Source organism: Anarrhichthys ocellatus, unplaced genomic scaffold (genome assembly GCF_004355925.1).
Source record: "Anarrhichthys ocellatus isolate YVR2014 unplaced genomic scaffold, GSC_Weel_1.0 scaffold30, whole genome shotgun sequence".
Classification (NCBI taxonomy): domain Eukaryota; kingdom Metazoa; phylum Chordata; class Actinopteri; order Perciformes; family Anarhichadidae; genus Anarrhichthys; species Anarrhichthys ocellatus.
Genome location: NW_022280060.1, coordinates 5,228,050 through 5,250,705, shown reverse-complemented (window position 1 = coordinate 5,250,705; position 22,656 = coordinate 5,228,050). Strand labels below are relative to the sequence as shown.

The 22,656-nt window shown below is 45.8% G+C and overlaps 1 protein-coding gene across 1 annotated transcript; it reads right to left on the bottom strand.

The window, feature by feature from the left end:
• Nucleotides 1-1,223: 1,223 nt before the first annotated feature.
• zbtb7a (zinc finger and BTB domain containing 7a) lies at nt 1,224-14,198 on the bottom strand. Its single transcript, XM_031864027.1, has 4 exons — nt 11,411-14,198; nt 7,727-8,293; nt 6,136-7,076; nt 1,224-4,137 (listed from the first exon to the last, which is right to left on the bottom strand). Exons 1-4 carry the CDS (start codon nt 11,429-11,431, stop codon nt 3,699-3,701), a joined length of 1,968 nt encoding a protein of 655 aa, XP_031719887.1. The 5' UTR covers nt 11,432-14,198; the 3' UTR covers nt 1,224-3,698.
• Between the last annotated feature and the right edge of the window lie 8,458 nt (nt 14,199-22,656).

Below are 22,656 nucleotides of genomic sequence, written 5' to 3'. Positions count from 1 at the left end.
CTCAGCTAAAGCACCATTTCCAGTGCTATCAGGCTTTATATCCATAACCCCACCCAAGCACCCATTTCCCCCACCCTCCTGGCACAGCAACCCAAAACCATGACCCCCCCAACCCACGCACGCACACACGCACGCACGCACGCACGCACACACACACACACACACACGCACACACAAGATTGTTAGAAAACAATTGTAGCACAACACGTTATTTTAAGAAAGAGTGTAGACGGACAGAAAAAAACCTCTACCTCCTTAAACCTATGATTCTATTGTCTACAAGGATACAAAGAGCGAGAGAAAGCAAAGTTAATATCTGTATAATTTCACACACACATGTCTGCATATGTATTCAAGAGGAGGACATCTGTGTGTGGTTTTAAGTCAGGTAGGCCCAGTCTGGATAAATTATAGACACACTATCAACATCTCTACCGTCGACTAAGATTGAGGGCAAAAAAAGCTTTGGTTAATTAACAAACATAAGACTTTTGGGGAAGATATTAAGGTCCAAAAAGAGTTTAAGATGGCTAACAGGTCTTACCTTCTGCCACATCAAGACAAAATTGGTTTAAGCATAAAGAGCACATTCCCAGCTTGCATTGGTCTCCCTGTGAGCGTCAAACTGTGCATTAATAAACCGCCATCTTTATCACAACAGAGGAGCAAAAATAGAAACTGAAACTCTCAAGACCTAAGCCAACCCCTGACAACGACCAACAAGGGTAAACAAAGAGTTATGCAAATCTGCACCGAGAGAGCCGTGAAGTAAACAAGCAACTGTCCAATGAGTTGTTTTACAATATGGTATTTCTGCTCGTGTGGTGCCGCGGACCTATTATCACTGTGGTTCCTCGGAGAACACCTGTAGTTATGAGAGTAGCTGGTGAACAGATGGGGCAGACGCAAAGTTTGTTTATCCAAGCTTGTCCTGAGACCCTCCAGCCCGCCAGCCAGCAACACATGCACATAAAGAAGACATGAAGACACACACACAGTGTCCTATCTTCTTCTTCTTGTCTGTCTCCTCCTTCTACATTTAAGACACAATCTCTACATTCCAGCAACAACTAACTTCAAGTTCTATCAGTTACATGGATCCATTTAGTCTTTTCTCAAGGTGACAAACCCAAACGTGTTCGTATCGGAGCCTCTCTTAGAGACCTGAAGTAGTGAATATTTCAGTTTTCTGATGATTTTTTTTTTTTTTTTTTTTTGGCAGCTTGTCTTCAAAACCTGAACAGAACCAGTGGAGGAGTTCAACTTCACCACCACGGACAGAAGAAAGGACTGATCTCATTTGCAACTGGTTTGTTTCAAAGTACCCGTTTCGTTGACAAAAGTGTCCTCCTCAATAACAAAGTGCATTCATAACCTGGCTCTATCCAATTAAGATGCAACGGACTGATAGTCAAACTACAGCTCAACTGCAAATACTACAGGGTGCAATGGGGTGGGGAGGGTCTCTCGACTCAAAATGTGCTAGTTTTGCACAATAACACAACTTGGAAAGACTTACAAATCCAGAGTCACAGTCTTTTACAACATTCAAACGGATAGATCAGCTCTGGTGTTTTCCCCCCCTTCTCTACAGGATACCTGGACCCAGTGAGCAGAGTGTGTGTGTGTGTGTATGTTTGTATGTGTGTGTGTACGTGTGTGTGAAAGACAGAGAAAGTGCATTGGGGCTGGCAGCTCAGGGTGCATGTTTGAACAGGCCGTGGCTGACTCACACAGTGATGATGTGGCCAGAGCGACCCCGGCTGCCACGCACACACACACACGCATGCACACACAAACACACTCGCACACTAAACTGCCAGCACCAGGCGTCCCACCCACAGTAACACCAGGCTCTAATATAATAATATCCCCTCCAGGCTAGTTCGGGGGCATTAGAGGACTACAGAGGGAGAGAAAAGGCCTGATTTGATCCCCTCCTGCCTGGAAACGTGGCTGAGCTGGGGGAGATTATTTTTTGGAATGCAACAGACATTGTGAGATCCCCCTCCCCTTCCCTTGTTCCCCTCCCCCATCAACCAGCTGCAGCTGCGCTCCTATTTGGCCTCCCAACTTGGACAGGTATTTATTGCTCTCTTCATCGTACAGGTTGCCTCACGGTTGTGTGGTCCCTAGGGCAAAAAAGATTGGAATAAGCATGATACATAAACCTCCTCTCACTCCCCCCCCCCCCCCAAACACCAGCCCACTTCCTTTAAATATACCTCTCTCTCCCGCTGTTGGATATCTTTAGTAAAGCTGTGCAAACGTAGAAAAAAAAAAAAGGTGCTCATCCATCTCTTCTGCGTACTCTTTGTCATTCTCTCACTCGGGCTCCCTGCCATTCCTTTAACCTGCGGTTGGTTAAATGCTACCCGCGCCTTGTCACACAAGGACAGATTCCGAAAAAACTGCACAAAGTTAAGCACATTCATTCATTCGACCTCCTCCTCCTCCTTTGGGTAGGAACTGTACAAGTTAAGTGTTAAGTTTAGGACATATGGGTGATTCAATGTTTTTTTTGTTTGTTTTTTCTCATCGAAACACTCACAGGGTTTTTTTTCTTTTCGTTCACCCACAAGCTTCACTCTGTGAGAAATATGACATCAAGCCTAAGAGGAGAGAACCCGATTGGTAAGTACACCTCAGCATTAAGAGGGGACCAATGTCATATCACCACCTGCTGTATATACATGTATACAATTATAAAGTGTCAAGTACCCGAAGCAGTCAACAAAAAGGAACGACGACAAAAAAAAAAAAATTAAGACAGAATCAAAAAGGGAAAAACAACAAAAAAAAAAAAAAAGCTGAAATTAGCAGGGCTGAGAGGGTTAAGAGGCAACGTAGTCAAAGCCAACAGGTACATCGACGATGGTAGTGCTTTAGAAACACAAACCCTCCACCCCTCATGTTCCCAGAGTCCTGTGACTGAAGAGCCCAGTAAAGTGGATTTGACTCGACGTGAATTAGTTTTTTGTTTTTCAATAAGACAAAACCATAGATGCATTTTATAGAGTAAGTAACACTTCAATCAAACCCTCGTCTGATTCTTTCTGGAACATTTAGAGAGAGAGAAAAAACTGTTGCATCAAAATTGTGGTGAGGTTTACTTGCATATGCCATGTTGTGGCAATGTTGTTTCTATGGTAACTGTACATTTCAGACCTGCAAAAGAATAGAAAAAGAGTTGTTTTTCACTGGGAGGATTTGTCCTCGCTTCACCCGTACAGCAGCCAGAAGGTGCTTGATAGACACCTTGCTTAGAGCTTGAAGGCTGTGAGGACAAAACCAATAAAAATCTAAATCAACTGCATAGTTGCTCCGCGTTTCTTTGTATCTATCATACATTTGCCTAAGCACATATGCCAATGTATAAAACCCCTAATATATTATAAAGAAAGAAATGGCCCAGAAAGTGGACGTCATGGGTACATGATTTGAAGCGTTCTTTGCTCTTCAACAGATAAATCGACTCAAGTGCTTGCAAGTCTACTCCATTTCCTAAACAAAAAAGGAAAAAGAAATATAAAGATTAGATTTTTTGTGACACCCTGATTTGGTTTATAGAGGAATAGTTAGTTGTTGTTTTAAAGTTTGCCTTTGTGTGTTCTTTCTCCTCTCTGTTCACTGGCCTGTCTCACAGGCGGTGCAGATTGACTATGGTGTCCAGCAGTGTCCTTGTCGCCCCTGCAGTCTCAGGGCCCTGCCTCCCCTGCAAAATCCTGCAGCTGAGGACTGTGTGCATGGGCTCCAGCAGCCCCCTCCAGCTCCGGCGCCGAGGACGCATCCAAGCGCCGCCGCCCCCTGATGGTACGAGGCCCGGGGGGCCCCGTTTCGGAACCGGGGCTCAGCAGGCCCAGGGGGGCGTCGAGGTGCCCCTGCTCCCGCACCCGAGGCTTTCGGCCTCGACGAGAGGGGATGCCGTTGCAGCCGTCCTTCTTGAGGTGGCGGTGCAGGTGATCCGAGCGCACGAAAGTCTTAAAGCAGCTTGAGCACTGATAGGGGCGCAGGCCAGTGTGCACGCGCATGTGGTTCTTCAGGTCGTAGTTGTGAGCAAAGGCGGCTCCACATTGCGTACAAAGGTAAGGCTTCTCTCCTGTATGCTTCCGCATATGAACCTTGAGCTTGTCCTGCCTGGAAGAAAGAAAAGTAAACAAAATCACAGACAGAATACACAGACAAAAGAAATACACGATCAACCCACACCACTCAGCACAAACAGCCAGCTTCAGGTTTTCGGCTACTAATCAAGCCAAGTAACATCATGTACAAATATATAATTAACTTGAAACACATTATTAACTCTCATATGTACAGTGGTCAGCTTAATATGCTTTGGATGGTTTTAGTTCCTATTAAAACGGCCATCTTTTGGATCTCTTCCAATGAGATTATTCTGTGAGGGCAGCCGGGCCAACTGAGGAGAAGCCATAAAGCTCACATCTTTATCCGTGTAACTGCACACAAGAGCGCAACTGTGGACTGACGAGAAAGCTCAATGTGCACTGTGTCAGTTGCCACTTTTACGATTTCGGTTAACTTTGAGGACGTCGCCGTAAAAACAATTGACGGATGACAAAAAGTTTTGTGAATCGAAAATGAGGACTTCGAGCCAAACAGTTCCAAAATCATTTTGAAAACTTGACGTTTAACGTCGAGTCGTACTGAAATATAGATGAGTCTGTAAAGCGTCATCAATTTCACAGCCTGCTTCTATCCCCACGAGCTGTAAGCTGATAGAATTTTGCATTAGAGCAGTTGTCACTTCAAAGATTATCAAATAGCTCGTATAGAAGACTTATTTTCCAAAAAGCATCAATTCCACTTAAACCAAGACCAAACTGTGACTTCAACTTCATCTCATGACATCCTGGAACATTTCTTTACTCTGCGATGGTACACCAGACTTTATCAGGCTGCCTTAGCACTCATCTGACTCTTGTCCTCGTACCCCCCACTCCTCCCACTATCTCTCGAGCTCTTTAACCCTTTTGCACTCGGGGCAGAGGGCTCCTAAACAAACAAGCATAAGACAAGTCTATTTGAAAACACACACACATGCCATGTAAGTGGATTAGCTGTCATACAAGCAACAAATACGCCGGCTGCAACCCATCCCGGTCCGAACAAACGATGCCCCAAATGTAAAAAAAATAACAAAGAAACATTTAGTGAGGAGAAACACACGGGGCCGAAGCCTTGGAAAAGAGTGGCACACTGACAGAGGTGAATTATTTAAAGGACAGGAGTGATTTATTACCGTGCGAGGCACACTCTTAACCCTGATCAAACAGGATTAAGATTACAATACCCCCTTCCCACTGCCGAACAAATTTAGCTGGAAGGCAAATTCAGATTGGTCTTCCCTACCTGCCATGCCAGCAGAGGTTCTGGGTATTTCTAGCCTACTGCATCCATTTCCAGCACAAGTCCACTGGTTAATTAATTAATTGAATTATTTCAAGGAAAGGGCAGGACTCCCAAATACAGGGAAACCACAGCTCACTGCTGTAGACCAGCCACATTTTACTGAGTGGCACATGGCAGATTTCATTAGAGAGGTAAAGGAGTGAGAGGGAGAGAGGAGGGTGGTGGTGGTGTAACTGCTCTGCCGTGGGCAATAATCAACATAACCAGAGATCAAAAGTTCAAATTATTGCTTTGGAGCACACAGAGTACCATCCAGGACCTGTAATCCCCCTCTGTATCAGAACACAGAGCTTTATAGCAGCCCTCCACTAGATAACACCGCCATGGCACGGACTTCTTTTATAGGACCCCTATGTTCCATTTCCAGGACTTTGCTATGAAGGCTGTCCCAATAAAAAAAACCTTTATAACTTTTATAATCCGACCCCCCCTCTCTCAGCAGGAATATTCTACATGCCATTTTGATCAGCATTTGGCTACAGTGTGACATTGAAAAAGCCTGGTCAGGGGATACTCTGTCAGCCCACGGCCAAGGTAAACATTTAGATTCACTGCGCTGCCTCCTTAATGCAAAGCTAAGTTGGTTAGCGCTAATACTCCTGGCTGTGGTGTTTCCCTCTGCTGGGACATTTGTCTGCAGTGCCAACTCCAAGACTATTAGTACATGTGACATGGGGGAGTCACTTCATTAATTGGGCTTACCTGGTAAAGCGCACTTTGCAGATGGCGCATTCGTAAGGTTTCTCTCCCGTGTGCGTTCGGATGTGGCGGGGTAGCTTGCCTGCTCCTTGAATGACCTTGGAGCATATGGGGCATTTCTGGAAGGCCTTAGAGCGCATCTTCCTCTCGCCGCCGCCGCCGCCGCCGCCCCCACCTCCTCCTCCTCCTCCTCCTCCAACCCCGCTGCCTCTCTCTCCCACTCCCCCCTCTCCTCCTCCTCCTCCTCCTCCTCCTCCTCTGTCTTGGCCTGTTCTGCCCCGTGACAACCAGAGCGGCGGCACTCCCTCTGTCACAGCCGCAGAAGCTGGATCCTCGTTCTGAGTGCTGTTAAAATAATTCAAGTAAAATTCCATGTCGGGGTCGTCCCCATCTCCCTGTTCCACCCCGGTTGTTGCACGGTCCTTCTGCCTCTCGATGGAGTCCATCATCTGCTGCAGGAGGGCACTGGCAGAACCCCTCTCCCTCGCCGTCGCCTCCCTACTTCCATCCTCCACCTCTGTCTCCTGCCCCAGCCGAGACTCCGGGGGGAGGTAGAAGTGCCCGTTCTGGGACGAAGGGAAGTAAGACGACACCAGGCTCGCTCCGTTCCCCTGCACCACCTCCCCGTCCTCATCTTCCTCCTCATCCTCATCCTCGTCCTCGAGCTCCTGTGTGGGGGCCTGGGCCAAGGCGAGGGCCAGGGGGGAGTAGTACTCACCGGGGCCAGCAGGAGCCCCGTTGCTGGGGATCCCGCCATTACCGTGGTTAAAGTGCAGGTGCGTGGGCAGGTCCCTGAGCTCTGGCGTGCTGCAGCTGCTGCTCCAGTGCGCCCCTCTCTGGAAGTACTCCAGGTACTCCCGGGCCCGCACTCGGTTCCCCTGCTCCCTGCCTCCTCTGCTCTTCCCCTCCTCATCTTCATCTTCATCTCTTCGCTCACTGCCCGCCTAGTGAAACATGATGGGGGAACAAAGAGAGTGAGTGCAGGAGGCATTTAAAAGTCAGTGAAAACTAAAAGGGGAAGACAAAGAGAAAGACAGAAGTACAGGCAGAAATGAAAAACACTATAATTAAAAAAGCACATCAGCTAAGGTGAAGGCTGACTGGAAATCTACAACTGTAAGGTCTATCAGCATAGGCAGATCCCTATCTGGGTATCCTGGATGCACACCCAGGGGTTTATTATACCCATGAGCACATGCATGTGCATCTCACAGCTACGCTTGATCACGCTGAAGTGTAGCTGCGATATGCTGTGTCCTGAGTTAGTGGAATCACATGCCGTCCTTCCACACACGCTATTGGCTCAGAATGAGTAAGTGTTGAACCCAAAGGCTGTGGGCGTGTGTTTGGCATGGTGAGAGAGACTGATAAAGGCCATGATGTAAGCTTGACTATGCTGGCTATTTAATGAGGGGGGTGGCATGATGCTTAGACACCCCATTCCAAAACACATCATCTTAGCATGAACTGCTTCTTAGATGGTGTGTGCTTTGCTATAAATTCGTTCAACCCTTACAATGGACAATGGTGTCACTAACTCAAATGTCATCTCAAAGCTTAAATTTGACTTTAAAGATCTATAATGGTCTTGTACCGGCGGGGAGAGCACTTTGGTGTCCAGCAGGTGCGTACAGACGTCCTTGACAGGCGGGAAGTCCAGGAGGCGAGCAGCAGCGAGGATGTCGGCCACACTGCTGTGACTGACAGTCAATGTAGCTGTGTAGGCAAAGTCCAGCAACGCTCCCAGAGCCTCTGCTGCCACAAAGTCGATGTTGTAGACATTCTGTTGGTCCGCGGCGGCCCCCGAAGTGAAGAGCTTGTGGAAGTAGGAGCTGCAGGACGCCAGGACGGAGCGGTGAGCCGGGAACTCCCGGTCCTCTGCAACCAGGAGCACGTCGCACAGCAGGCCGCTGAGCCGCTGCTTGTTCAGACTGCCCAGGATGTCTGCGCTGTGCTCAGGGAACGGGATCCCCACGGGGCCTTCTTCTGCCTCTCCTGCCCCTCCCCTCCCACCTCCACCACCGCCGCTGCTCGCCGTCCCCCTGAGCCGCCTTCCACCCCTCCCACCGGCTCCTGACGACATCTTCCACCAGCCTGCCGCCGAGCCGCCTAGCACAGCCCCCACCCGTGTATCCGTCCTGCCGTCTGTCCGTCTGCCTGTCTGAGAGCAGAAGAGTTGGATGGAGGGGAGAGACGAAGAGGAAATAATAGATCAGTTCATGACATTCTTTATGTGGATTAAGGAAGAGAGAGGAATATTGATTTATTGATTCACCAGTCACACCGGGATGCTCCTGAACACAACACAGTACACACAAAACATGAGGACACCAAATTTTAAGTCTTAAGTAGTACAAGTGTAGGGTTTACATCAATTGTGATGATTAAAAAGAACACTGAACCCAATCGATTTCAAACCAAGATTTTATCGTCACGGCCGGGAAACAGACCCGTGTATATATATATATATATATAAATAAATATAATGGCCCTTCTCTTATGAAGTCTTTCTATATATCTAAACAATGGGCCCCTCTGTTACCATATACGTAAGAACCACGTAGATACTAACATACCAATAGTAGCATACACTGTCATATATATATAGACAGAATGCTCACATATAGACTCTGAAGTATCTTAGCAAAATCTACAAAGTGGGTCATATCAGGTTGCATGCCAATTAGTATTGTGATCAGATGTAAAACATGGTTGGTAATCACTCTTTTGATGGATGATCTTTCAAAGACATCACAACTCAAGAAAAAAAGACAAAAGTCAAAAAAAAAAAAATCATGGCGACATCTGTAAAACACAGACAAACTGCAAATGACAATGAGATACCGCTATAACGAGTTAAACGTATTGTTCCTCGACCCTATATATCGTATGCTTATGACCTTCATTCAAGGGAACTGTGAACAGACTTTTTCAGTCTCTAAATAAAATCTACAATGATTCACTCCAACAAGTGATTTTTATTACTCAGTATATTAGCAATGCAAAAACGTCTCTTCTGATTTTTCACATTGACAGTTTAATGAAAATACGTGATTTTATACCCCAGCCTTTAAAATCCTTCACCATGATTTCTTACTTATACCCAAAAAGGACTAATTAAAGTTAAGACATTTAATCAATTTGTGCCGAGCTGAAATTTAACTTCACAGTATAGACTTTTTATTTGCCACGTATGTTGAACCCTGCATCAATCTTCTTTGTAAAGCGTAGCTCACGTAATATAGTGACACAAACAGACAATTCAAACATTTCTCTGGACTCAAGAGCCTTGAGCGTGTGTCCGAGGTGACTGGAGATATGCTACACAGCAACGCTACAGTGCTGCACATCACAACTGCTTGGAGCTGATTTTAAAGCAAATCGACTGGCACAACAGGTGTATTTACAGATTTACTACATCAAGTGTGACAATGTACAATAATGAGAGTTCCTGGTGGCTCACAATTGTGAATGCATCATTTGGCCAGGCATGTTGCCTGTTATTAAAACACTGAGTGGATGAATGAGTAAGTGAGGCTGTTTATGTGCTATATTTGTCTAGGCAGGTGGCGGTTTCCTTGTACACACCTATATTTACGTGTATTTACGTGTGTGTGTGTGTGTGTGTGTGCATCCAGTCGTGCAAGAAACCAAATAAGAGGACGTGAAGGACGGATAGGCATAGGGCAGCGGGGATCAGAGTGCATGCTGGGAGCTGGACTGTGCAGCTTGTTCACTCTGTGTCAGTCAAGAGTTGGGGAGGGGAGGGAGGGAGGCGGAGGGAAAAGGTGGGGGAGGGGGGGGCTGCTGCCAGAGCAGACCCTGTGGAAAAACTCCACAAGAGGAGGAAGAGGACACGCAACAAGCTGCGAGGGAACAGTATTAAAAAGGGAGGTTGTCAATCCGGTCTGAGCTGGTTACCCCACCCTGTACTGTGTGCCAAGTTTCAGGAAAGGCCGTCCCCTCGCTCACGTGTAGGGGGGGGGGGGGGATTAAAACGATCGACTGAAGCCTGTGCAGTGGGAGAGGGGTTTCATCAGAACAAGTCATCCTCGATTGCTCCATTAACACACTCGCACACGCACAGTACAGCAAATATACCGTAACATCACGGAGACGTCAATAACACGCAAAACGCACATAAGCACACACATGTAGGACATCCAACCGCTCCAACCCTCCCCTTCACCCTTCTCCATCTGGCAGGGAGACACAGCAGGGGGTGAGGCCGGGGGGTGGGGGGTTTGGAGGGTGCATTGAGTGCGTTGCTCTCGACAAGAGCGGGGCTTTCAAATGACATTCCTTCAGATTAGCCCTCATGGTATGTTTGTACACAACACCCCACTACCAAACCTGCCTAACCTGGCCGCCTCTCCTCTATGTTACCTGTGTTCACCTCTCCTTTTCTCCCCTCCGATACTTGTAAAGAGAAACGCCTATCTCCACACCTTGGGATCTGGCAAACATGTCGGCTCTGCCCACGGGTGAAAGTAAGGTAAAGCCTTCATAAAACACATCTCTACAGAGGTGGAGAGGAGAGCGGGCGTTTGTTCAAACTCATCATGATCCTCCAAATGGGTCAGTGACTGTTTTTATGACAAAGTTTGTTCATTCAAATAACACAGGTAATTAATGGTAAAATGTTTAACGGCTCCACCGTCTCTCGCTCCATACTGTACGTCCCCATTAACTCAATTAAGTTCTGATGGGCAGCTGACCACAAAGCCTCTGCAAACACTGCCAACGTCTCACACAAAGCCCTGATGAAAACGGACCGTCATACATGGCAAATTTTATGATCCAAGCCCTCATTTAAATATGCTGAGGTGAGGGAGACAAAGAGAGATGGCCCAGGAGGGAGAGCGAGGCAGAGGGAGAGTAGAGTGGGAGGAGAAGGAAGAAAAAGCAAGACAATAGGGTAACCGCATTGGCTACTGGTCACGTCCTTCACAGGTGGAAATAGATCTCTGTGAGCCCATCCAGACCCGAGCCAACCTGCTCTTCTCTTATACACAGACACACAGCTCCTGCACTAGACCCAGCTTTGCTGCAAGCTTGTGTAGCGAGTTATCCCCCGTACATATAGCTGACCTTGGGTCACGGCTTTGTCGGGTAAGACGTTTAGCTGAGAGGAGATAAAACACAGTAACACACACACACACACACACGCACGCACGCACACGCGCGCGCATAAACGACGCACGGAGGAACTACTCTGTCCCCAAATGACCCCCGCAAAGAGCACTAAGAGAGAGAGAGAGGAAACAGTGCAACAAACCTGATCCCGACACCTCCTCATGGCTTAAAAACATTCCTTATCACTAATTCATGCCTGTGGGTGACGAGGCCCGCAAACCCAACACAACGCGGTGCAGCAGCTTTCAGAGTCCCTGGCCGCTCCACTTCCAGGGAAGGTTCCTTCTCTCAATGCTCACTGGAAGAGCACCCAGGCCTGCTTTGCAAGTCAAACGACTGCTTTAACACAGGACCAACCCCTCTCCGCCCTCTTCACCTCCACCTCATCCGTGACGTCCCTGCACCCCCCCTCCCTCTCCCATATATATCTACACACAGCAATATCGAAGTCACACTTGAGGAACAAAACAACCCACACCGGTCTGCTGCAAACCAGTTTACTGTTACTTCAGATGATGGTGCTGTGTGTGTTCTTACCATCCATGCCAACACAGTCACACCCAATTTTTCTTGTCATTCACCGACAAACACATTGGCATCAGGCTGTGGCAGCAGTTAGTAAAAGTGTTTTCATAATGCCTGAGATGTATCATCTAAGGACTGCAGAATTTCCACTCTGGGAGTATCTCTGTCTTTGGCTGACTCATACCAGTCATTCCTAAATACAAAAGAAACAAACTGTTAACCCTGTGTAACCTCAGATGCTTCTTAGATAGAAACAAAAATACCTAACTGACACTTTTTAGTTTATTGAAGTCTAGAAAAGCAAAAAGTAGATAATTAGTATCGGACTATCAACAAAAGTCAGGTATTTAAATGGATACTACAACTTTTGATTCAACCCTACTGAACTGAAAAGTAAATATCCTCTCTTTGGCTTCATTTTATTAAACATTGAACTCATAACTAGTGAGAAACCCAACTTTAAACGGGAGCAATCAGAGCAAACATAACTGAATCATTGATCCCTTAAACCTTAAATGTTGATGGAGCACAGGTGAGCCACATTTGTGTACTAAAATACAGCGCAGTTATTAATTTTATATCACCATGTGAATTGTTATTAGCTTGTTGCTTTTACAAGAGAACAATTATATCAGGATACTCCCAGTTTTACTCAACTTAATGCATGCAAGCGTTTTAATTAAGTGCTACAGAAATACAGAGGCAAAGTCTGGACTGAAAACAAGTGAAAAATCTGGACATCAAACAAGAAGTTGAAGAATTTGGTTGGCCCTTTGCTCTCCATGTCCTGACCCTTTCTTTATCATTTCACTGACTATCTCAACTGGTGTTTGAGGCAACAAAACCTGCCGACCCCACCCTGCTGCGAGGGAATCACCTACTCGGGTCAAGAGGGGTTCAAGGTTGGACCAAGATAATGGAAGATAATCGGAATGGGGAGGGGGTGGCAGTTCCTTGGAAGAGTGGCCACTGCCAAGTGACTCGCTGGTGTCGGTGGTGGAAGGAAACCTGATTGGTCATATTGCAAGAGAAGCAGGAAGAGGGCAAGTGACTGATAAAAACTGAAGTTGCATGGACTGGTCTCGGCCTGGCAGCTTTTACTAAAAAAAAAAAAAACGAACCAGGAAGTGGAGCCAAAACACAGACACAATGCCAGTGAAAAGGTAGTGGGTGAGGCAGGGCGTTACAACTCACAAGCTCAAATCGTAACTCCTTAGCGTTCAGTATAGATGCCGAGGAATCCGGCTCAGATGTCAATGAAAAACTCTCCTTCTGTTACCTGGTGTGACCTGCTTCCATAAGAGGGAAGGTCACCACCCACAAGTTGAGCAAAGTTTAATGCGAGGAAGCTAGCCAGGGGGTTTTATGATGTTATAAAAAGGTCCATGTTTGCGCTGCCAGATAGCAAAGGAAGTAGAAAAATTAAACCTGTAGCTGCTGTAATAACTCGTGGAAACTCTCACACTGTTCTAACCGTGTCAGGATTTTGTTTTCTTGCTTGTTTGTCTCAGTCAGACCAACTGTACAGCCACAGGCTAGCAAATAAAAAACACATCGTTATTTAATCCAGTGCAACGGCTGTGACTTACTACTTTTACCAAACTTAGGTTTTGACACAATAACAGAAATATGGTGATTAAACTCTACGGTCATTTTTGAGTCTGTAATTTGTGGTGTTGGATTGCATTATACTGTAATACTGTGCTCCTCCATATGTAAATATCAGAAACACAATATGATCATGTAAAGTAGCTCAATGCCACTCCGCTGAAATATACAGCATCAAAGAATTACAATAGAGTTGAGACAAGATACAAACAACTAAAAGAGTAATCTCAGCAAAAAAGTGATCGTTTTGATTAAGATAGTATTTCATGCAAGACTGTTGTATGGTGTCGTGCATTTCTATTCATCTAGTCACTCCATGCAGAGAAACACAACAGTGTAACTAATTCATTCATTTCATAATGTCAGTTTTTGTTAAGTAAATATAATATCAATAAAAGCCATAACCTTGAACACTGTTTTAGTTTCATGCCAGTTCAACTACTGTCTTTTCATTGTGAAGTCTCGAGTCCTATGACATGTCTTGGGACAGTAGCCTTTCATAAGCTGCAGTGTAACAAAACCACATCCACGGTCTGAGTCCCTTTTAGCTTGAGTAACACGCTCTGACACTGCCATGCTGCCAACCAGGAAGCGTAACAGAATTTAACACATGGCTTCAGAAGCGGCGCTTACAATCCGACACAGCGTCAACTCCTCCGCTCAGGCGGGCCAGTCGGTCGGTCCGCAGGCCCATCGTGCCCCGCGCCGCTCTGTGCATGCGCAGCAGAGGACTTCCTGGGAGTCTTTGACAGGCGTGTAACAGAACCCGCTCTGTTATCAGATGACCAGCTCTCTCTCCCCCCCCCCCCCTCTCTGTCTGACCCTCTCTCTCTCTTCCTCTCATCTGTCGCTTTCATCTCATCGTTGCTCCATCTCTGTCTCAGACTGTGCGCAGTAACCCACCACAGCACCCACTTCCCCTTTCCACTGCTGAGAAGGCAAAGCTTTGCAGACCCACCCACCCTCCCCTTTGTCTCGGCGTACTTCAATGCAACCCACCCGTCTTCTCTGCCGCTTCATCCTAAACCAGTTCACTAAATCAACATGCAGACAGATTGGTCACAGTTGGCCAGTTCTCGTACATCTCTACAACGGTGTTCAACATCATTATGACAATTCAGTTATGCCTTAAACTAATTCTCTTTTTTTACAGTATATTGAAAATGTAAAAATCCTCAATTAACATATCCCCAAAATACACCATCCAACTCCAAAAGTGTCAAAATCCAAGTGTAGCTCTACCCACAATCTGAAAAACATGCCAGCCTCTTCCTCTCACCCTCTAATTTGATCAGGTTGTGTTAGCCTCTCCATAATAAATGTCCCAGAAGAGAACAGAAGAAGCCCCTTTACTCCCCCTAGACTTCAGCACAACAACAGAAAAACAACAGAGAGGGGTCTGTCTATCTGCCTTGCCAGGCTGGAAGCTGTGGTGCACTGAGCAGCTGACCAGGGGAACCAAACATTAGGGGGGGGAAGTGAAGCTGCATTCACCAAGGAAGAGGCAGATGAAGGGATTCAAAATGTTTCAACAAATGTTTTTACAAATTAAAATCTAAAGATAGAACAGCAGCACATAAATGATGTTTGGTTTAAAAGTACAAAACAACTTAAGTTTTGATTCCACCATATGGACCCCGATGCATAATTTAACCATATAAACAAAACTTTGAACAAATGTAATGAGCGTTACATGTTTTGTATACAGCCAGCATTTCACTCTAAAATAAAAGCCTCAAACTGCCACGGCGACATCACGCAACCTGTCCTCTCCGTCTGTCTGAACCTGCTAGTTTCAGGCCATAGTGGTGGAGGCACAAACATACAGGAATATCAAACTGTATTCAGCCTCACCGCCAAATTGATGGGTGGTGTCTTGGACCTGCCCACAGCCACTGAAGTCCCCTGCAATTCCCCCGGAGTCTATTGTTGGTAACACACACACACACACACACACACACACACACACACACACACACACATGCATGCCTACACACTCACACACACACAAACGGCGTCCTAGTTTAACCTCTTGCTGGAATTTACTTAAGCTAACTATACTAATCTTCTGTAGTAGCAACTAGAAAGTGGCCTAGAATGAGGACTAATGCAACTAATGTTGTCTGTGACATTGAACCTTTTCTTCTACCGCCTTCTGAGAAACATTCCTAACACTTTCCCAGCATTTGGGCGTCTTCATGTGTCGTGCTCTTCTTGTACCCTCTCCGTGCCCACACGTTTAAAAAAAACAAAAAAAACAAAAAAAAAACGGGTTGAACAAGTATGTGAAAGCCAAAAAATATGCATCTGGTTATTGAGCAAGGCAGTCAGGGTTCCTGTGAAGTCTTTAAACCACAAGCCACAAGCAAGCGCGACCAGCACGGGCGAGATTAGAATCTGCGTTTAACAATATGCTGGGAAGGAAAGGGGTTAAGTTGACAGGGAGGGAAATATGTCATGAGATTGACCATGGTGTGAGCAGCTGAAAAACATTTAAATCAATCAAGTACACAAGTTCTCCAGCATAGCTAGCAGGACTTACGTTGTATTTGAATGTTGCATGGATGGAGCGTATACCCTACCAGTTGTCACAAGATGTGCCACATATTCTTCCCCTCGGCAGGAAGAGGTTTCTCAAATAATCTGTTACTCACCGCCTCACCTGTACTCTGTCAACGCGATCGCTCTGCCACAGTCTAGCAAACACTTGATGCAGTGGTTTTAGTGGAATTACTTTAACACCCCCTAAAAGAAGCAGCAGCACAGGCTGTGCAACTGTCTTCATCTTGTCCCTCTACTAATAATAGCAGCAGTGCCGTTTAATCACAGCAGTAGACAAAAGCATTCAAAGAATATTGTGCCTTAAGATGGAGACAACACTGATGCACAACACAAAGTTAGCCTGATGTGGAGGAAAAACTTTGCGACACAAACTCTTCCTCTGAGCAGCGTTGTGTGCAGCACCTTACACTCTGACCTATTTGCCATTCCCTCCTTTATCTGCAAGTGGGTCAAGAACTCTGAACTCTATCAAGCCCCATCTCTCTCTCTCACACACACACACACATACACACACAACACGCTATGGTATTTATTTCCTCCGCTTGCCTCTCTTGTCCTCTCAGTCACAGTGTGTGTGTGTGTGTGTGTGTGCGCGCGCGTGTGTCTTTGGAGTGCTTACCAAATAGGCAGAAAATGTTTCCTGGGCCCTACTTGCCTCCCCTGCCTGCCGGCCAGCTCTGCTGCCTCCGTCTCTGGGCAGGGCTCACGCTTTACCAGACAGGAAACTTGCGAGTGGCCGTAGTCATACAGGCAAGCCCTTGCCTGATCCCACACAAACAGACACCTCACCCCCCCCCCCCCCCACACCCCCCCCCCCCCCCCCCCCCCCCCCAAGCACCACCACCAGCGCCGCCCCCCCTCCGGTTTTAGCCCACAACTCGGCTCCGCATCCCCTGCTCTCATTGGTTTGACAGCTGCTCACTCACCACACCTCCTTGTCGGGATAGGCTGGCAGTTGTTCCCTTTCCTGGATGGCCATGGGCAAGGCACTCTGGGATATGGAGTTCTGAAAATCATCCGACCTGCTTTGCAGCCCCTCGTTGTGGACTACGAGTCCCAGCTCTCTCTGCCCTCACCACCTCCACTATCTCCAAGCCTGCTCTAACGTAAGCACTCAGGGCTGAATTATACACTACAGTATGTTGCTAGCAGACTGCCAGGTATTAAAGTACAGACCAGCCATCAAACAGGGCCGAGCTTCGTATGAAAAAAAAAAAACAAAGACATTTCAGCCTCGACTGCCAGAGCAGTAACATCAGCGGTGGATTCTTTCTTTGGCTCACACTCCAGTGACATTTCCGACACACTTAGAAACTCCTGACCTAAATTATGACTTATTCCTATTCCAAACAGTCTGGTGCCACCACAACATGCCCTGCGCACACAACACACAACTTGCCCCGCACTGAGCATTTCAATCGCCACTGTCTCGCAAAAGTTGTTGCCATTGCTGATACCTTGTCCAATATAATTATTTTTGGTTACTCCTTCAGTAACCCCCACCCCCCACCCCCTCTCGACAGCCCCCCCTCCTTTAAGTGTTTCCACCTGCCTGAAAAGTTAATGCCTTGAAGACATCCTATAAACTTTATCTCACGACCCCACAGAGGTAAAGAGCAGTACAGAGGAAGTACTTTAGGAGGATTTAAAAAAAAAAGAAAAAAAAAGAGGAACCTTGAGTAGGGACTACTGCTGCGACCCACCTCTCTTCTCCGGCCAACCCCCCCACCCTGCTCTCCTTTCTGCCCCCCCTCCCTCATTCCTCCTTCTCTCCTCTCCTCCTCTGCCCTGCTCCCCTCTGGTCGTCAGGCCCAGGGCAGACAGCGGGGGGGGGGGATGGCAGGGTGCCTTTAGCTCACCTGCGATGGCCGTGGTGAAGCTTGTTGTGGGTTAGCTCAGCCCTCTCCTCTCCTCCTCTCCCTCTCACTGTTGTGCAGCTTAAAGCCCCGTATGCGCTAACCAAGCAGCAGCAGATCAACTCAATTCCCTTCCTGGTTTCTGGAGGGCAAAGAGGTCCCTCCCTTTCTCTCTCTCTCTCTCTCTCTCTCTCTCGCTCTCTCTCGCTCTCTCTCGCTCTCTCTCTCGCTCTCTCTCTCGCTCTCTCTCTCGCTCTCACTCCCTCTCTCTCTTAAAGAAACAGCATTCCCCCTCCGTCTCCTCTCCCTCTTGCCTCTGTGAAACAAAAGTGAAGTGGAAATTTATTTTGCGCTCAAAAGTGGACAGTTGTCAAAGTCATAAACTCATTTAGAGATGACACAAATCATTAACCCATGCCTTTCCACTCTGTCATTTTACCGTACATGTCTGCCAATTTCTCCCATCTGTGGACACTCAGATGTTTGCTTTAAGGGTAAATGAACTGTAACTCTTGTCAATTCTCACCCACCTCGTGTCTCACTGCTCCTTTCTTTTTCTATGCGAGTCGAGTCGCACCCACCCTTTCTATTGCCTGAGGTCATGGTGTCCCACCCCAATAGCAAGCCATGGCACATTCCAGCACATACAGTAGGGGCTGCCAGCAACCCCCTTGATACACTTTCTGGCTCAGCCCACTCTCTGTACACAATACCTGCCAAGCTCCAACAGGTGAGGCGTCAGAGTAGACATTACTAAGTCGACAAATGTCTTATCCACAGTGGGAAATGGCAAGATCCCATGTGTGAATTTAAAAGCGACTGCACTTGATGTTGCGCCACTTCCAAACCGCCCACCCGCACGCCCCCTCAGTGAGTGCGAGCCAGCCATTGTACCGCGGAGTGGGATGGAGCACAAGATGTATTCGATGATTCTTTTTGCACCATCTGAAAGCACCGTTAAGTCACGTATTTCATGCACAAACTATTGAAAACAATACTTGACACAACGTTGCATGCACCAGTCTCACGGGAGCCGTGTCCCACAGTGCAGCAGGGCTTGACACTGGCTTGGCACTGCACAGACAACCATCAAGAGGAATCAAGGGGCTATTTGGCAGGGCGAGGTAGTGACACACCCTCTGCCTTAGAGGGCACTGTTAAGCACCGTCTCTGCTTTTAAGCACAGGGAAACGGCAGCTTTCTAAACTTCACAAAACACACATGAATTGCAGGTGAAGGTATGGTGCACATCGACTTGCTGTAATTTGCCAGGCTAAGTGAAGAGGAATGCAGGTGGATAAGTTGCAGCCTGAGTGAAATGAAAACCGCAGGATACACTGTCACATAAATACACAATATTTAACACAACTTGCCTTCTTATTCAGTTTTGGCCTCAGTCAGAATGAGTTGAGGCCTCTTTACACATCCATGGAGCCCATGGCTGAGATGATGCTCTGTCGTCTCTTCAGTATAATATGAACTGGTCCTCTCCAAGTCCAGACACCCGACATCACATCTGTGGAGCCCAAAAAAAAAAAAGGAGGCAGTTAGCAAGAATCCCTGGATTCAGGTCTTCATTTGACCCACCAACAAAGTCTGAAACAGTCAAAGTAACGCGTACTGACGTCAGTAGGAAACGGCTGGTGCTCGCAGCATAAGTAACGTTAGCTTTATGTTGTAATGTCGACATTAAAGTTCAGTTACTTTTTGTAGTTCACGGTAACTTTAACACGCTTTCCTCGTATAAGCTAGCAAGCTAACGTTACTCATTTAACGTTAGCTGCTCGATGCTGAACTGAGAGCTCGAGTAAAAAATAAATGATAATATATTTTATGAATATGTATTAAAATGAACACTTACCCAGTTTGAAGTTAGAACACGTGGTAATCCATCTCTCAAACTGTCGCTAGCTACTTTGTTTGTTTACTGAAGTTTAGTTTTCTTCATGTTAATCGGTCAGACACCTGTCAGCCAATCAGAGACCAGTACCGACTGACAGGCTTCTTACAAAGAGTCTATGGGTAAAACATTTCAGAGAAATATCAAAGTCCTCCAGGTAGCTATGAATGAAAACATGTGAGGATTATGAGACAATTGTCTCATAATCCTCACATGTTTTCATTGGGCCCCTGGGCACAGACATGCAAAAGAACCCCAAAAGTTATTTAGCCTCTTTTTGTTTCTTTGTTTCTTTGTTGTTGCTGTTGTTGTTGTTGTCAGGCATCTCTCCGTGGTCACTTTGTGGTCATTTTGTATGGCGTTGTTGTTGTTTTGTGTCACTTTGTAATTGTTTTGTTGTTGTTATTATTTTCTTGACAATGGAAGTTGTGTTCCTTTTTGTGGTCGTTATGCGTCTCTGAGTAGTCACTCTTTGTAGTTGCTTTGTCTCACTGTAATTGTGTTGGTGTTTATGAAGTTATTTTCTTGTCTGTGGATGTTTTATAGTCATTTTGAGTCACTTTGAAGTTGCTTTGTGTCTCTTTGTAGTTGTTTTGGGTCTTTTTCTAGTCATTTGAATCTCTTCGAAGTTGCTCTGTTTCTTTTTGTAGTCATTTTGTGGTTGTTGTGCCCCTTTTCATAGTTGTTTGTGGGTCTCTTTGTAGCTGTTTTGCATCTCTTTGTATCTGCTTTGGTCTGCTTTATAGTATTTTGGTGTCTCTTTGTAGTTGTTTTTTGTATCTTCCTGGTTGACATGTGTCGTTGAGTGTAAGTGAAGGCCCTGACACTTTGGGCCCCTGGGCCTGTGCCTTGTAGGCCCATTCAATAATCCATCCACATTAGAGAGTCTGAATATTTAAATGTCCAGAAAAGACAACAATAGATATACAATACAACCAAGTCCCCATCAAAAAGTATAATTTGTATAAATGTTATTTCTCTACATGCTGTTAAAACCTATAATAAATAACGTTGTAATGGGGGAAATCTTTTTTTTATGTTATTGCATTGCCCTCAGTGTTCTCTGTTATCTAGGGCCCTGACTACAACCATATGAACATATAAACTAAATAAAGTAAATCATTACAGAACAATTCACAAGTGGCAGCTACTCTAAAACAGCTAAAAAGTGTAAAACAATTACATATTTGTTGCTTCATTGTTGTCTGTATGGTTAAAACGATTTCTGGTAAGTCTGTTAGCGACATAGATGTATAGTGACGACATAGCGAACAGCAATGGCTGCGTAAATAAATAACACCTCACAGTACATTGACAAATAAGTTTTATTTTAATCTTTTTATACATTATAACCATATCCAACACATTTTTATATTATAATAAAATGACTCTTCTCCCTTGTCATGTACATAAATCAAAAATTTGTATATTAAGACTGCAAAATAGTACTCCTGTAATTTTTGAATATAGCTTTGTAGACATACAAGTGACAACACATTCATTTTGCTCTGAACAAATGCACATTTGGGGAGGGGGGGGGTAAAGAAAGGACAGCCATAAGCAGAGAGAATACAAGAGCTCTAGCAAGACGGCAGGCTAGCAAGTAACACCACCATGTGACCAACACTGACTTGGGTTAAAATGTTCAAACCCTTTGTACTACTTGACTCGTCTGAAGTCTCATTCAATGTTGGGTAGTATTTATTTTTTACCACAATTAATTGGGTTGAATCACAGAAATTACTTCAACCCAAGTCTCTTCCAACAGCACGCCTCTCGGCTGGTTGTGTCCCAAGAGAAAGCTCGGAGTGCCACACATAGTACAGTGAAACCATAACCAAATACACTTCAGGGGAAAGTACAGACCAACAACAAAGAAAGAAAATACTTAAATTAGTCAATGTGATTGGAATATCATATCGACATTGCAGAGATTCAGGCTTTTGATAAAAGAAACACCAGCAAATCATCCCCATCATGATCTTGGGAAATAAAATACACATACAGTATTATAAAGATAATAAACCATGCTATATCATCCCATGAATACATTTCGACTGTTTTTCTTCTCAACGTCAATAATGGAGATTCTGGCATTTATCAGGCCTACACAGCATACGCCTCCTCCCATGGGAGAGACACGGTGTGGGATGCACATTGAAATGTATGTTGAGGAAACAAGGTCAACTCAGTGGAGCTCACTGAATGAAGAAAAAACAAAATCAAAACACTAAGTACGCTGATATACTGTTCATGAATTTGCATACGAAATCAAAGTTCTCAGGCGTTGAAAAACTTTTAGTCACGAGGACCCTCTTTGGTTTGTGACATTGTTCACAAAGTGATCTTCAGAGTGATCGCTCACTTACCTAATAGTGAAAAGGACTCCTTATACGCCTATTTGTCCGGCACACTCTCTACTGACAAATCTTATTACATTGGAAGTAATTGCAAGGCCTCTGCTGAGAACATGTATGCATGAGTAAGGTTGACGAAGGGATTTTAAATCAAAGTAGCTGCAGTCACCTTCAATAAAACCACTTTAGAACTTGCAAGCAGGTGATATGTTTAGATTTCTCCGTTTGGAAATCTCTACAGCAGGTCATTTATTAAAATACAAGTCCCACAAGCCATCAACTGTTGCCATACAAAAGATTAATACAGAATATTTGTATATTCGACAATCAACAATACAAAAGAAGTTTGTCAATCAATCCAAATTCAGCTGACACACCGGCAGCCCTTCAGTGCTTTACATCCTCTGTAGCGGTGGGGAAAAGTGAGCTGCGGCTACTCTTGACACTGGCATGGTGAAGCTGTGGTCTTACTGTACAACGACTCAAAGGGCTCTGCTGCTGGTGAAGAAATAAATGGGCGAGAGGGGGGGGGAAGGGAGAAAACCGTACCCAAGAGCAAGATGGGGGGGGGGGGGGGGGG